Source organism: Lagenorhynchus albirostris, chromosome 19 (genome assembly GCF_949774975.1).
Source record: "Lagenorhynchus albirostris chromosome 19, mLagAlb1.1, whole genome shotgun sequence".
NCBI lineage: Eukaryota > Metazoa > Chordata > Mammalia > Artiodactyla > Delphinidae > Lagenorhynchus > Lagenorhynchus albirostris.
In genome coordinates, this window is record NC_083113.1 from 41,231,267 (window position 1) to 41,247,730 (window position 16,464).

Below are 16,464 nucleotides of genomic sequence, written 5' to 3' on the forward strand. Positions count from 1 at the left end.
GAGGACTATTGTTTCACAGGGTAGCAAAGGATGGAGCTGCAAGGGAAAGAACAGGAAGTGTGCTTCTGGGGGGCTCCAGGTCGTCTCCCAACTTCCTCTTGCTTCCTCTTCCCCACACTAGGCCCCTATTGCTGTTCTTCTACTTCTCTCCAGATTCACTTTCAAGAAGAGATACGTCATTGGCAACCAAGAGTACAAATGACAACTCCAAGGGCCACACAACTGCCCTCTCCAAGTAGTTCTACAGAGACTCCAAGAGAGGAAATGACTGGCCCAGGATCACATAGCAAGTAGGTGGCAGAGCTGGGCCTCAGGCTTGGGACTCCAGGGTGATGGAAAATTCTGAGCTTGCCAGTTAATATGGCCTGAGTGAGAATGGGTGTGGGATGGTGGTGGCAAAGGGAATGATTGAGTGTCACAGAAGAAGCTGCCCCCTGGCCTAGGTCATCACAGCCCTGGCTGCAGCTGTTCCATCAGGCAGCTGAAAAAGATTGACTTGTGTTTGGAGAAGCCTTAAAGAGACAGAAACACGGTCGTATTTCCCCTCAAAGGCTCTGCCCATCTTCTACTGAAGGGCAATCTTAGGTTGGCTCTAGAAGCTAGGAGCTTAACATAACCATTCTGAGGCCTCCTGATAAACTGGCAAGTCTGTCAGTGCTGTTGCTTCAGAACAGGTTTAAGAGGGCTGAGGCAGGACTTGTATTTTTCAAAAATTCCCAAGCCTTTGTCACGAGCATCCTCAAGACTTGCTAAATATGTCCCTGAGTTTGCTCCTCTGCAGGGATTGGTAACCATTCCCTCTAAAGGAAATGGAGGTGGTGTGTGTGTGTGTGTGTGTGTGTGTGTGTGTGCGTGTGTGTATGTGTGTACGTGCCCGTGCGTGATCAGTTTGGGAGAGGACAGTGCCAGGGAAAGCCACCTGCTTGGTTAAAAGGTGGTGAAGTTAAATCACTTGATTTAGGATGGCACAAATGTGCTCAGATCAGCAAGAAGGCTTTTCTGGGCTTATTCAGCTGCCTTGGGCAGCAATGATAACACAGAAACATTGCAAGGGCAAGCTCATGTTGGCAAAGAAGACATCTGAGGGTTTTTTTGTTTTGTTTTGTTTTTTTGCGGCATGCAGGCCCCTCACTGCTGTGGTCTCTCCCGCCACGGAGCACAGCTTCTGGACGCGCAGGCTCAGCGGCCATGGCTCACGGGCCCAGCCGCTCCGCGGCATGTGGGATCCTCCCAGACCGGGGCACAAACCTGTATCCCCTGCATCGGTAGGCGGACTCTCAACCGCTGCACCACCAGGGAAGCCCCATCTGAGGTTTTTTATAAACTCTCCCAGATATCAGGCCAGATATGGTTTTGACAGTTAGACAAAAACCTTCTGCCACCATCTCAATTCCTCCTGACACAAGATCATCCTCAAATCCAGCTTTCCTAACATTCCATAGATGGTCTTATCTGCATTGCTAGGGAATCAGGGGACTTGGCCAGAATCATCTAAGAGATCTATCTCCCTACCCCCGCCACTCCTCCGTTTTTAAAATACAGTTTTGCTTCTTTTTTTTTTTTTTTTTTTTTCGGTACGCGGGCCTCTCACTGTTGTGGCCTCTCCCGTTGCGGAGCACAGGCTCCGGACGCGCAGGCTCAGCGGCCATGACTCACGGGCCCAGCCGCTCCGCGGCATGTGGGATCTTCCCGGACCAGGGCACGAACCCGTGTCCACTGCATCAGCAGGCGGACTCTCAACCACTGCGCCACCAGGGAAGCCCCTGCTTTTTTTTTTTTTTCTAATTATACAAGATATTATACAGATGGGGTAATGTGTACTTATTGTAGAAAATTTGTAAGGTTTGCCTTTGACTGCCTCTGTAGGATAAATTAGAAGAAGTAGAATTAGTGGGTCAAAGATCTGTCCATTGGGCAGCCTCAAATTACACTCCCACCTGCCAAGATAGCAATGCCCACTCACCAACATTAGGTATTAATCATGTTTTAATGTTTGTCAGGTTGACTGAAAAAAATCAGTATCTCATTTTAATTCACATTTGCTTGGTTTTGAGTGAGACAGAGTATTTTTACATATTTTCTTGGAAAATGACAGCTGAGCTGCTGCTTTCCCTTTCTCAGGGCAGAGATAAGTCCTTTTCCTTCATTTTTTTTCTAATAAGACCTTGTGACAAGGAAGCCTTGGGAGACTGGATAGGGTTCTTGGGCTAGCCATCAAGTATAGGGAAACTAAGCTGGTTATACCCTTTGAACAAAAGTTCCAGTGCACACAAAATCCTCAAGGGTGCATTTTTACTTTGGAAGTGGTGTGTGTGTGGTAACTTAGAAACTCAGTGGTTTCAGACAGCAGAGTGATGTAATATTCTCAGGAAAGTGTGGTGAGGGCAGCCATCTGTGTGTCCCCTGCCGTTGGCCCAGGGCCTGACATATCGTAGGCACCCATAAGCTGTGCTGCCTCTGTGCTGAAGGATAACCTTCTATAACCCCAAATGGACTATCTATACAAAATAATAATAATTGTACCCATTTATTTAGAATCCCTTGGAGTTATTTTTAGTTTAAGTATGAAACAGCCATCTTAATATCCAGGAAGAGAGATATTGCAAATTCTTACTTACTGGTAGAACTTCCGGAAAGGGCCAAGGGTGAGTGGCGGTATGAATATCATATCAGAGGCAAGTCTGACAGGAGCTGTTTTATGGCAGCCATGTCCTTGGATCCAGGTGGGCTGGCCAGGCTCCCCAGGTAAGCCAGTGTGTCTTCCTTCCAGAAGACCACCTTTTCAGGGATCTAAGTGGGCTTTTCTGGTCGTCTCCTATTTTTCTCTGCCTCCAGGGAAGACTGCACTTGATTTATCAGAGATAATAGATGAGTTCTAGTAAAGCAATTCCAGCAGGCCATAACTGGAATTCCACAATGGAAGGGAGTGAGGAAATATCTGGTGTCCTGGTTCTCAGCCTTTCTCAACGTACCAACCACTAACTATTGTGGTAACCATCAGTGGCCATGCCAATATAATTGTCAGTTCAAGGCCCAGTGGTTGGTGGGGAGCCAATGAAGACTTTACAGCAGCAATTTGAGCTGTAGAAGGGCCACCTACCTGATCTGTAGAAGCAGAGCAACTAGGGCTAAGTTGAAGTCACAGGTGGGGAGACCAGATGAGAAGGTTGCAGTGGAGTGGGAGGGTAGCTGGAGGCAAATAGTTGGATTGGAGAGATATTTAGGAGGTGAGATGAACAGGATTAGATAACAGACAGGAGACGGGTGGGGGTGAGGGAAGAGGAGTCAAAATGACTCCCAGGCTTGGGGCTTGGGTCTCTGAGCAGATGATGGGGCCGTTACTGGGTTAGGGGAGGAGAGGAAGAGCAGGTCTGGCAGAAAGATGAGTTTCAGACAAGCTATGTTTAAGGTGTACATAGCGCCTCCAGAGGGAGGCGTCCAAGTGGATATAGAAGGGTGTGGCGCCTGGGAGAGGGGTCTGAACTGGTCAGCACAGAAATGGAGAGGAAGCCGTGGGGTATTATTAACAACAGTGAGGAATGGGAGAGGTTGCTCGGTTTGGGGTGCGCAGAACGGGGAGGGGGGGGTGTCACGTGGTGGGGGTGCTCAGCCACAAGACTGCCTGGTCCCGAAGCCCGCCCCCGAGCCTACCCAAGGTCAGAGCCTGAGGGGGGTGCGGGTAAAGGTTGGGTAGGATGGGCGGGGGAGGGGGAGGAACCAGATTGGGCCTCTCTGGATCCCGCCCTCTCTCCCTCCTCAGCCATTGGGCAATTACGCTGTCCGTCAGGTGCCCGCCTCCACGGATGAACCAATAAAGGGTGGCGAGAGGATGCTTCCTTCTCTAGCTGGATCAGCACAAGAGGTCCCTTCAGGGAGGTGAGTCCGGGGTGGAGGCAGCTGCGGCACCGTAGGCTGGCGCAGAATTGACTGACGGACCCGGCGGCTTTGGCGCAAGCGGGTGAGAGGAGGACCAGGGTGCGATGTAGGGAAGGGGGTGAGCGCGGGATGTGAAAACCTCTAACCTCGCCGGGTCCGCTCCGGCCCGCAGCATCGGCTCACGTGATGGGGTGGAGAGTGGAGGTGAGGTGAGGGGGCGGGCCCGCGGCGGACAGGGAAGAGCCTTGGTCACAGCTACGGTCACCCGTCTCGCGCGCACGCGCCACGTGGGTTCGCGGCCTTGCTCAGGGCCTTTGGCTGTGTACCGGGACTTCCGCAGTAGCTGTTTTAGCCCTCGGAGTACCCTCTGTGAGCTCAGCATCTCAACTGAATTCTCCTTTTTTATAGACCCGGAAGCTGGGGCTCAGGGACGTGGCCGCGCCAGGGTTTGAGGGAGATAGGGCTTGTTGGACTTAGGAGGCCGCGCTCTTTCTTATCTGTGAGGCTTGACTTTGGGATCTGTTTTCTTTAGATACGCGAAATTGTCTGGGTCCGGTCTGCGGCAGACCGCCTTGCGTCGGGTATTGCCGCCTGGCTTCTCTGCAGGGCTGGGGGTGGGGTTGGGGGGCGCGGGGAGGCGCCCTCTGCGCGCCCTGCCCGACCGCACCAGTTCGTAGTTCGGCGGGGTGGGCTGGGGAGAGGGGGCGGTCCTCAAGTGTGGGCGCTCTCCACACCCCAACAGACAAACTTGAGGAGAGCAGGATTCATAAACGAAATCTGAAAACACGTGGAAACTCTCCTCCCGGGTCACCAGAGAAAATAGAAAATAGAGCAGCTTTTTTTTTTTGTCTAAGGAAAAATACCACCAGAGGCTGTTGAAAGTGCTAGGAAACTGCTTCCTTCATGCCCTTGTGGAGGCAGATGTGAACGTTTTGGAACTCAGTTTGGCAATATGAGTCTACACCCTTTCACCTACTGATGCCAGCCTTGGGAAATAAGTAGGTTAAAACCTAAGTAGGGGGGCTTCCCTGGTGGCGCAGTGGTTGAGAGTCCGCCTTCCGATTCAGGGGACGCGGGTTCGTGCCCCGGTCTGGGAAGATCCCACATGCCGCGGAGCGGCTGGGCCCGTGAGCCATGGCCGCGGAGCCTGCGCGTCCGGAGCCTGTGCTCTGCAACGGGAGAGGCCACAACAGTGAGAGGCCCGCGTATCGCAAAAAAAAAAAAAAAAAACAAAAAACCCTAAGAAGGGGAAAGGTTGAGGCATTAGGCGTTGCAGTTTGGTATTTTATAAGTAGAGACACAGTGGAAACAACCTCTAATCCCCAATGATACACCTAATGATAAAAGTAATAATACCTTTTTTGGAGCCGAAGGGTTATATTTCTTTAAACCATCACAAAACCGTATGAAACTAATATTCCCATTCCACGGATGGACAACTGGAACTCAGGCAAGTGAAGTAGTGTGTCTGCTGCTAGACAGCTAGTATCATACCTAGTGTGCTTTTGGGCCTCTGAAATGGCCATGTTTAGCCACTGTTTGAGGCATTCATTTACATACATGTAGAACAAGCTCTGGCCAGTTTTATTGAAGAAACTTTGCATGATTTACTTTTCACCAGTTTCTTCTGGCTTGTTTCTAATCATCACCTGGATCAGTGTACATACTCTGTAGTATTTTCCTCATGCTGTGCCCAATTCAATATTATTGCCGCTGTAGTGACGGACACCAGTTTTGGCCAACATGGTGTAGTACTCTAGTTCAGATTTCCTCAAGGCTGGGCCGTTGTTGGCGAGGAGGACCAGGTTCACTTTGCCTTGTCTGATCATCTTCAGAGTCTGCTGGTACCCCAGCACATACTTTCCACTTACCATAACCAGCTGGAGCCTAGAATTGATCTGTCTCCGGCGACTTTTCCATCTTCTTTGCTGCCACCATCTTCCTGGTTTAGGTACTGGATGGCGTCCAACAGAAAGCAGCCACCAAGATAGCTGGGGAGCAAGAAAGAGCTTATATTTAAATGAACACTTAAAGCCTACTGGGGAGAGTGAACGTGGGAGCTGGGCACAGGGCCCTGGCAAGGGAAAGGATTTGGGAAGGAGGAAAAGGTGGCCTCTGGGGTAGCCCTCAGTGACTCTTTAAGATCAGAGAGTGTTTAAAAACCCATTTTCTGAAATGTGATTATATCTTATAATGGGAGGTGTGGAGACTTGCTTAAGTATTTTGAGATTAAGTGTTTTCAGAAGTCATTATTTTTAAAAAATTAAATTTAAAACTTTCTTAAACTCTCAAATTTTCAGGTTTAGAAAAAACCCTTTTTGCTGAAGGAACGCATTTGCTCATACAGTTTCAGAATGTCAAGTACTGTGTCCTACTGGATTTTCAATTCTGCAAGAAACAGCATTGCCACATTACAAGGGGGACAACGTTTATATTCAAGATATGCCTCAAATAGGATTAAATCAAAATGGAGGCTCTTTCCCCAGGGGCCAGTCACCCTAAAAAACAATGCCTCATGTGGTGGCATTGCTCTGCAGAAAGCCTATAGACACACATCAACAGAGGAAGATGATTTCCACTTGCCGCTCAGCCCTGAGCAGGTAAATGAAGTGCTGCGAGCTGGTGAGTCGGCCCACAAGATTCTTGACCTTGTCAGTGGAGTCCCAAGTTCGGTGTTGCGGTTTGAGAGCAACCAGCTGGCTGCCAATTTCCCAGTGGAGGACCGGGGAGGTGTAGCCGCCTGCCTGCAGACCAATGGGCTGATGTTTGGTGTCTTCGATGGACATGGTGGCCACGCATGTGCTCAAGCGGTGAGCGAGAGGCTCTTCTACTATGTGGCAGTGTCACTGATGTCCCAGCAGACGCTGGAGCAGATGGAGGGGGCGATGGAAAGCATGAAGCCCCTGCTGCCCATTCTGCAGTGGCTCAAGCACCCAGGGGACAGTATCTACAAGGATGTCACGTCAGTGCACCTTGATCACCTCCGTGTCTACTGGCAGGAGCTGCTGAACCTGCACATGGAAATGGGGCTGAACATTGAGGAAGCATTAATGTACTCCTTCCAGAGGCTGGATTCTGACATCTCGCTAGAGATCCAGGCCGCCCTGGAAGATGAGATGACCAGGAACCTTTCACTCCAGGTTGCTTTCTCAGGGGCAACAGCTTGCATGGCCCATGTCGATGGAGTTCACTTGCATGTGGCAAATGCTGGTGACTGCCGGGCCATCCTTGGTGTCCAGGAGGACAATGGCATGTGGTCTTGTCTGCCCCTCACCCGGGACCACAATGCCTGGAACCCAACCGAGCTGTCACGGCTAAAGAGGGAGCATCCTGAGTCAGAGCACAGGACAATCATCATGGACAACAGACTGCTGGGTGTCCTCATGCCCTGCAGGGCCTTCGGGGACGTCCAGCTGAAGTGGAGTAAAGAGCTGCAGCGCAGTGTCCTGGAGCGGGGCTTTGACACCGAGGCCCTCAACATTTACCAGTTCACCCCCACACACTACTACACTCCACCTTACCTGACGGCCAGGCCTGAGGTCACATACCACAGGCTGAGGCCCCAGGATAAGTTCCTTGTGCTGGCCTCTGATGGCCTGTGGGATGTGCTGGGCAATGAGGATGTGGTGAGGCTGGTGGTGGAGCACCTGGCTGAAGTGTGTCGGCACAAGCCAGACCTGGCCCAGAGACCTGCCAACCTGGGACTCATGCAGAGCCTGCTGCTGCAGAGGAAAGCCCAGGGGCTCCACGCCACCGACCAAAACGCAGCCACACGTCTGATCAGATACGCCATAGGGAACAACGAGTACGGGGAGATGGAGCCTGAGCGGCTGTCGGCGATGCTGACATTGCCGGAGGACTTGGCAAGGATGTACAGGGATGATATCTCTGTCACTGTGGTGTATTTTAACTCAGACTCGATTGGTGCATCTTACAAGGGGAGTTAAGAGTCTCCCATCCTGTTGCCAAGGTTAACTTAAATGCTCTTCTAAGACATGTTCACTTACTCTTAAACTGGCTATTTAGACCTTGTTGTTAAAGGGCAGGCAGATGTAGCTTGCTTAATAATAGACTAACGTGAGAGAAAAAACAGCCTAGGATTAAAAACAATAGTAGTGATTTTATGTCCCTGCATGTTTTGGTCACCTCTTCTACGCAGAAAGGGTGGAACACAGAGACCGTAGACTTGGCTGGGGCTCGTGTAACCCAAGTCCTTTTATAAATACACTGTTGTTAAACTGTCAGCCTGAGCCTGCGAAGTATAAAATGAATCATGATTCTAAGGATATGAAGAAGTTCAGGATCTTAGGAGGTCTTGATACAAAAATCTGCAAAGTTGATAATTCTCAGTTCGTAATCATGGCCTTCTAGACTATGAAGGGAGGTTTTGTTTGTTTTTTATTTTGAAGTTCCTAAAGACCTAGGTTTACACAGCATATTACAGGATACTTTTCTATGCAATATTCTAACTTTTTTGTGTGTATGATTTTACTTGTGAAAACATTTTGTAATGCTGCATTCTAGTTCCGATTTAGTTTATTTTAAAATTGAGTCCTCAAACTTGCAAACAGGCCTGCTCTAAGCGAGCATGCTTGGAATGAGTTTTCTTGGTTTTCAGCTGAGGGTGAAGGTGGCCAGGCCTCTGAACCGGCTGAATTTATTTGTGCAGCTTTCGGACCTTTCCACTGAGTCCCACCCCCTGAACCTTTGAGCCATGCTAGGAGGTTACTTCTTTCTGGGCCTTAACTCCTTTCCTGCATTAATAAAATTTCCTCCGGGGTTTAGTAAATCTCTGCAGATTTACTCATAGCACTTAACCCTTCTGATTATACCTCTCAGACATTCTTCTAATTCCACCTAATGTTCCTTCCCCCTCTGCTATGCTGAACTCCCTCACCCTGCTGCTGACTGTGCAATACTGTCTAGAAAGAATGCTCCCAATTCACATGGTTGCAGGGAAGGAGAAAATTCAAGATTGCATGTGGTAATTGTGACAGACAGTTTAGGCAGGACTGCTTATACAGTGGATTCTAGACTTAAAATTCAGCCTGAATCTGGAGAGGTAAAAACATGAAGGACCTGAGAACAGTCACCTAGTCTCCCTAGCTGCATCCCGAGGGGCAGTGGGGAAGAGGGAGGAGTGAGATTTTTCAGATGGGACACTTGCCTATAGACTGTGGGATAAATGGCCATTGCTACTCCTCAGGAACTAGGCCTTATTTAATATAGGAGTTGGGGCAGAACCAAATGTAACCTGTACTGGCTTCTATGGGCTGCACAGTCTGTGTTTATTTGAAAATTAAACCATGTGGATCCTTTCTGGGGGGATGAATTTCATGTTCTGAATTGCTGTAGCATTTAAACAACAGGAAATGTGTCCCTAAATGGAAACACAAATATAATCCCACAAAAGCTGACACTTTTTATGTTCCTGCACTGTCTTCATTGATCGCTCTCCTCACCCCCTTTCGTACTGAAAGGAAAGCAAACAGCTAGGTTTGACTTCCACATTTTTGTCCACATTCAGGACATTCAAGTGTTGAGAAACTTCTAGCCTGCGGATACTTCCCTGTGCATTTACTGATATGGCTTCATCTAAGAAATTCTCCTTTGAGTGCTTAAGCCTTGGTCCTTTTATTCTGAAACTATTAATCTTCCTTCTGATCTCCTAGATCTTCAGAAATAAAACGTGAATCCCTGTCATTCAGCTTGCATGACGGTTTGTTACTAGAGCCTGCTTGTCTGACACCCTTGTTCTTTATGCAAGCTAAACCCTGGTGCACGCTCTCATTTACCGGGATTACAGGGTCTGAATCCTGTTTTGGAGCCTAGCTTGGGTCATAAATATAGCTGATTAAGTAACCTGTGTGACAGTTGAGAGAATACAGACTTCCCACCTGTTCCTTCAAGGGTATCTGTGTTTTTTCTCAGCCTAATAGATTTCCTGCTTTCTAATTGGTATATTGAGAGAGAGGAAGGGCTGGTTTCTTGTCTGCCTTTTGCCATTGTGAACTCTGTCTGCTCTTGCCATGAATGCTCCACGGAGCAACTCCTGGTTAAACCCCAGCATGTCTGATTCCCTGACCACAGTTCTGCTGTCACTGGCCTTCCTGAGGCACATGGGCTACCACTTGAGGACACTTGGGATTTGAGAGGGAGTTGGTGGTACTTTGTCAGGTCTTCCGAAACACTTATCATTCCTTTTATGTAAAGATTCTGATATTGAGACTTCTGAAATGAACTAAAAAAATGAGATTGAATCTTTAATGTTTAGGATGTCACTTTTGAATAAAGTATGCTTTGGTGCTTTAAACAGCATATTTACTGTTTTAGGTAAGAAATGGTAATATTGGCATGTTTTAGATATTGTTTTTTATGTAAATAATACAGTTCTCCTGATTCTGGGGATTGGTCAAAATGGATAGAGAAGTTCTAAATTCAAGTTAGCGTGCTAGGTCAAGTTACTTATTCAGTTTTCTGAGACGTTATTTGTAACATTAAAGCTAATTTATTATAATGAAAGTGTAAACTTTGAGGTATGTTAATATATAAACATATTTTTCCCAGAAGTACGATTGGCCTAAAAGATCGAGTGGGTTAAGACTTAGTTTAGACACAACTGAGCTGACACCTTTTATATGAGGGAAATAGAAACAACTCAAACTTGAATTAAAGAATAGAATAATTAATTGTATAGAACACGACAGTGTATTCAGAATGAGTCTAGCTTGACTCTTTCATCCATCAGCCCCTAGTGACCTATTTTTCGGTTTGACAATCTTGGGGAAACCTTAACTTCCCAGGTTAAATCAGGATATCCTGGAACTGAGCTATCCTAGTTTCATTGTTAGTGGTTCATTTGTCGCTGAACATGACTCCCATAGCAGAGAATGCCTGGGTGTGGCTTTGAGGCTGGGGAATAAAGGCTGGTGGTACCTCTTTTTCCTGTGAGCTGCCACGTGTGTTACCAAGTGGAAAACACACATGGACTGCAGTGCGACTGCCTACTGAGCAGGCTGAGGCTCTGTTCCCGATGCCTTGGGCGCACCTGACGTTTAGTTTAACTGGCCTCCTTGAAAATATTTCTTATCAAACATTTACTTGGAAAAATTATTAACCATGTTCTTTAGTATTTGCTGACATTTGTATTGTAAAGTGTATACCAATGTTTTTTTGACATTGATTTTCTAACCATGAGAGAGATTTAAATGAAATTTGTAAATAAGAGAGGAAAAATGAGATTTGGTTTCTTTTGTTTTTGAATATTCATATTTTTAAGGTCCTTAGGGTACTAGATTAGGCCAGCCTTTGTTTCACCACCTTTATTTGGTCTGTTCAATAGTCCACCCAAAAGAGAAATTTTCTTTGCAAATTTTCGATGACTGCTGAGCACACAGGAAGTCCTTGCTTAATGTTAACAGTGTGTGGGAAGCTGAAAAGAATGAAAAGGAAGTGTGAAGGCTTTTGTTGTGAGGGTCTCCACACACTCAGGGCCAAGGCCTGCTGGGATTTCACATTATTTAACTGGCCTTGTAAAACCAGCTTCTTTGTTAATCTTAAATTCAGAGCCAGCTTTGGGGAAGATGTCTAGGCAGCTACCTAGATAGAGTTGAAGACCCCACTCCATCCCACCCCCACTGACTGAGTTTTATCTCATTGCCTCTGAGTGATACAGCTCATAAGGACAGCTCCAGTGGGTGCTTCTTAAAATGCAAATACAACTATTAAGTTATTAAATTTAGTATGGGCTAGGGTGGTTAAACTGGGCCTTGAGGAGGAGCATATTTGGGGGAGAGAAAGGTAGAAAAGGGAATGTCTGAGGTCTGCTAAGGGTAATGGAGGAGCTGTTTCCTTCTTTATAACATGATAAAAACAGGCCCAGAGGCTTGAAAACTTGCCCCGACACTGTGGTAGGGCAGGAATTTGAACCAAGTCCACTGTGCTGTGCACATGTCCCAATACTGGGCTTTCAGAAAGGGATAATAATGCAGGAAAAATCTCATGGCCCACTTTTGGCACAGGGTGGGTGGGTGGAGAAGTAGGGTGTGGTGACAAGAAGCTAGATGGATAACCCATGCATTCCAATATCCCATCATTTGGAACTCATAAACATAGAGGGAAAACAGGGAGAATTAAATTTTAAACACTGCGCTCTTTAACTAGAGGGGGAAATCAATTTATACTGTTCTTTTCACCTCTAGAGTTTTTGCTTCCATTTTATTTGATGCTACTAAATGGCCTTAAGTAGTTCCCAGGCTAGTGACCCTCTGTATCGTGGGTAGCTGGCACTCCAAGCAGCTCCCTCTGGAATGGATGGGTGAACCTCTACTGGACCTCCATGGATCATAGTGTCTTTGTTCCATTGACCCCTGACCTTACCTGTTCCTGGCTGGGAGGAGCAAGTGGGGATTGAGGGGGCCAGCCAGAGTTCCCCTTCCGACTTTCACTGGCGAGGGAATAAGTGAAACCGAGCAGGACCCTGTGGGGCCCTCCTGGATACAAAAGCTGCCCCCGCCTCCCGTCTCCTGTTTTTTATTTGTAGAAAAGGCCCTGGTCTCCTAGGCTTTCCCAGAGTTCCAAAGAGCGGCACAAGAGTTACTAATTAGGGAAGTGAAGGAATTCAGAAACAAAGGAAAACCAGTTAAACAACAAAAGTAATGACAATAGCTCATGGATAAAACAGTTCCTCCTCAAGGTGAATACGTAACTATCTGACACTTAGCTTTGAGTTGTTCTGAAGGAACTAAACCCCACCCCACCACCCCAGGTGGAGGATGGTGACTGCTTGCTGACCACAAGCACTGTGGACCTCAGACTGGTTGGAACCAGAAGGCGGAGGATTGAGATTACCAAGACACCACCCTGGAAATCCCTGCCCTTTCCCCAAAATAGTTGCAATAATCCTCCCTCTTATTAGCCTATGAAATTACCCAGCCCATAAAAACTAACCACCTAGGGACTTCCCTGGTGGCCCAGTGGTTAAGAATCTGCCCGCCAATGCAGGGCACATGAGTTCGAACCCTGGTCCCAGAGGATCCCACATGCCGTGGAGCAACTAATCCTGTGGGCCACAACTACTGAGCCTGCGCTCTAGAGCCCGCGAGCCACAACTACTGAGCCCGCGTACCGCAACTACTGAAGCCCACGCGCCTAGAGCCCGTGCTCCACAACAAGAGAAGCCACCGCAATGAGAAGCCCGCGCACCGCAGTGAAGAGAAGCCCCTGCTCACGGCAACTAGAGAAAGCTGGCGCGCAGCAACAAAGACCCAACGCAGCCAAAAGTAAATAATAAATAAAATAAATTTTAAAAACCCCAAAACCAGAAAACTAACCACCCCGTATTTCGGGGCCCCCTCACCTTCTGCCTATGGAAATGTGTATCTCTGCTTTCACTTTACTATGGCTCGCTAGCTCTTGAATTCTCCCCTGCATGAAGCCAGGGACCCTCGCTTGGCAGCCCGTCCCAGGAACTTGACAGAGATCTGGGACATGACCATCCTCTCAGGCCCCATTTTCCTGCAACCTCTTTACAAAGGATATTAATAAATTTACTTCTTACCTGTCACTTTGCCTCTTGCTGAATTACTTCTGCGCCGAGACATAAACAACCTGAGTTTCATTAAGTCCTGAGACGAGTTGTGGTTTTCAGTTGGAATATTGTGGGTTCGAGTCCCATCTGAGGTGTGTGGCTTCACAGCGCCGTCTCCGTGCAGCAGATGAATAGAAGGAATGTCTGCCATGAGCTACTGCTCTGTCCAGTCCACCTGCAAACACCTTGTGTGGCCCCGGGGCCCGGCATGCAGAGCTGTCCGGGGATTAGCTCATGACACTGGGCACAATGGGGATGGGGAAGGGCCAGCCCGGGGGTCTGGGACGGGCTCTGGGTATATTGTGGAAGTAGGGGCAAGAGTTGTAGAGAAGGTTGAGGGGGAGCTGGCCAAAAGTGGCTGAGTGGGCAAGCAGGAGCCCCTCAGGTGATCTCTGGGGATGGGGAAGTGGACAAGGCCACGCAGCGACCACAGAGAGGACGTGGCTTGCTCTTCATCAGCGCGGAGTGGGGTGGGGGCAACGCAGAAAGTCTCACCTCAATCCCCCCACTTGCCCTGCGGTGTTGCCACCAGGTGCTGCTGGGCATTTGTCCTTGTTTTTCTCCTCCCCACCCTCATCCCTGTAATGTCAGGCTTAGCCCCCTGTCCTACTGATTGTACAATGAATAAGGAGGGATGGGGGGCAGATGGGTGGATGGATGGATGGACGGATGGATGGATGAATGGATGATGGAGGGAGGAGCAGATAGAGAGGAACCAGCAAAAGAGAGATCAGAGAAGTAGGAGGAAAACTATGAGTGGGTGGCATGGAAGTGAGGAGAGGCGGGTGAGGAGTGTCCAGACCCAGAAAAGACCGTGGGCGTGGATGGATGAAAATGAACAATTAGCTAAAAAGATCACTAAGGAAAGATGAGGGCCATTGGGTATTCTCACGTGGGACTCAGGACACAGGATGGGCCTAGACAGTGAGGTAGAGATGAGAAGTTGGCTTTGTGAGAGCTGAGCTGCTGGGATGACCCTTCCTCTGAAACAAAGCAAAGCAGTGGGTGGGGGGACGGGGGAACGTCGTCAATAAGCCAAGATGCTCCTTGGTTGTGGAAGGGGAGGGTGTCCACAGGCTGACTTGGGGTTCCAGGGGCCCTGCTGACCACACACTGGGCTTTGGCAGGGAAGGGTGGAGGAGCTGGACCTCTTCAGAGCTCTGCCTGGTGGCTTGGTCTCTAAATCTGAGGATGGCATGACAGGAGCACCAACGTGGAGCCCTGGTGGCACAGGCCTTTGCCGTGGGATGCTGTGGTCAAGCAGCATGAGGCGGGTGGCTGCCTCTAGATGTCAGCATCGAGCCACGTTGGCACCCGCTGCAGCAGGAGTGGGAGGAAAGCGTTCCAGAGAAAACGAGGCCCTGAGCCTCACGCCCAGGTGGAGCAGGGTCTCCGGGGACTGCAGCCTGGAACCCCCTTCCAGGAGCCTCACCTGGCCCTGGATGTCCTTGGGCCTTGAACGAGTGGGTGATAGGAGGGGAAGGACACTGTCCTGCGGTCACGCAGCCCTGCCTTGTGGGGAAGGGGCTGTTGGGATCCTAAGAGAGGCGAGGGGGTGGCTGTCACCTTGTCTGGTCTCCCCCAGTGTGAGTGTTCCTTTCTGGGGACTGCCCCACATCTTTGAACCCTTCCCACCTCCACACTCTGCTCCCTGCAGCCAGTCCCACAGCCCCCACCAGCAGCTTTGGGGTTCACTGCCTCCTGCCCACAACCTGTCCCAGCCCCAAGAATGGTCCAAACCACCTTTACCCTCCTCCACCCCCAAACAATAGATGCCCCCTCTGGTCAACTCCTCCCAGCATACAGCTCTCAGAGCCAACTTGGTCAGACTCGAATCTGGCCATGTCACTCCTCTGCTCCAAGGGAAAGCTCAGAATCCTCCTCCCCAGGTGTGCGGGCGCAACAGTCACACATAGAGGAAGGAGTGAGAAAAGAGAAAGCGGTCTTTGTCTTATCCCACAAGCTGGAGTCACCTCTTCTAAGGGTCAGGCCAGCGCCCTGTCACCTCTGGGATATAGCCTAGAACCCTCCACCTCTTATTCCTGGCTGTGGTTTAAGGTAAGGGTTTTAAGGTCCACATCTGTGAGGGTGTTTCCAGAACAGATTAGCATTTTAATCAGTAGACTGAGTAAAGAAGTGGGTAGACATCATCTAATCCATTGAGGGCTGGGATAGAACAAAAAAGTGGAAGGAAGAGGAAAGTTGCTCTCTGTTGAGCTGGGACATCCATCTTCTGACCTCGGATATCTCAGGCCTTTGGACTCTGACTGGGAATTATATCCTTGGCTCCTCTGGTTCGTAGGCCTTTGGATTTGGACTGGAACCACACCACTGGCTTTCCTGAGCCTCCAGCTTGCACAGCAGATGGTGGGACTTAACCTCCATAATCACAAGAGCCAATCCCTTGTCCTCGCAACCATATGAAGCAAGTATTATGAACCCATTTTACAGATGATGAAACTGAACCTGGAGGGGTAAAATTATGTGCCCAAGGTCATAAAACTAGTAAATGCAGAGCTGAGTTTCAAACCCTGGTGCTTGTCTCCAAAGCTTCCTTGTAGCTTTCGTGCAATTGCTAAGAGATCATGCAATTCTGTTGAATATCTACTCATCTGATTTTTTAAAAAATGCCCTGTCTGCTCCCCAAAAGCCTGGCAGGATGGAGTAAGCTCTTGGTCCGTGGAAGCATTCTAGCAGAAGCTGCGGGGAATACTTGGCAAGACGAGAACTGGATGGACTGTGGGGTCCTCTTGTGCCTGGGGTGGGACTATATGAATACAACACAGGACAGACCTCGTATATGGCCTTTCCCTGCGTTCCCAGTCGGTCTGGCCTATGGAGTTGGGGAGGCAAGAGCAGGTGGAAGCTAGGGGTGGAGGCTGGCCTTGAGCAGCAGGAGGGACCAGCAGACCACAGCCTGCCCTGTTCCCCTGACCCCGTGCCCCTGGATTGGTCTTGGATCCCCTCCCTGCCCTGGGCCTGGCACCTCTGGCTTAGGG

At 49.1% G+C, this 16,464-nt stretch overlaps 1 protein-coding gene and 1 pseudogene across 2 annotated transcripts; one reads left to right on the forward strand and one right to left on the reverse strand.

Annotated features, from left to right (window-relative positions):
- Nucleotides 1-3,851: 3,851 nt before the first annotated feature.
- On the forward strand, nucleotides 3,852-10,189 carry PDP2 (pyruvate dehydrogenase phosphatase catalytic subunit 2). 2 transcript variants are annotated; one of them, XM_060130060.1, is made up of 2 exons: nucleotides 3,852-3,958; nucleotides 6,177-10,189. In XM_060130060.1, exon 2 carries the CDS (start codon nucleotides 6,231-6,233, stop codon nucleotides 7,821-7,823), a length of 1,593 nt encoding a protein of 530 aa, XP_059986043.1. In that variant the 5' UTR covers nucleotides 3,852-3,958; nucleotides 6,177-6,230; the 3' UTR covers nucleotides 7,824-10,189. The 2 variants fall into 2 exon arrangements, with proteins under 2 accessions (XP_059986043.1, XP_059986044.1); XM_060130061.1 differs by having other exon boundaries at nucleotides 3,857-3,876.
- On the reverse strand, nucleotides 5,484-5,945 carry LOC132510076 (large ribosomal subunit protein eL30-like; annotated as a pseudogene).
- Nucleotides 10,190-16,464: the final 6,275 nt, after the last annotated feature.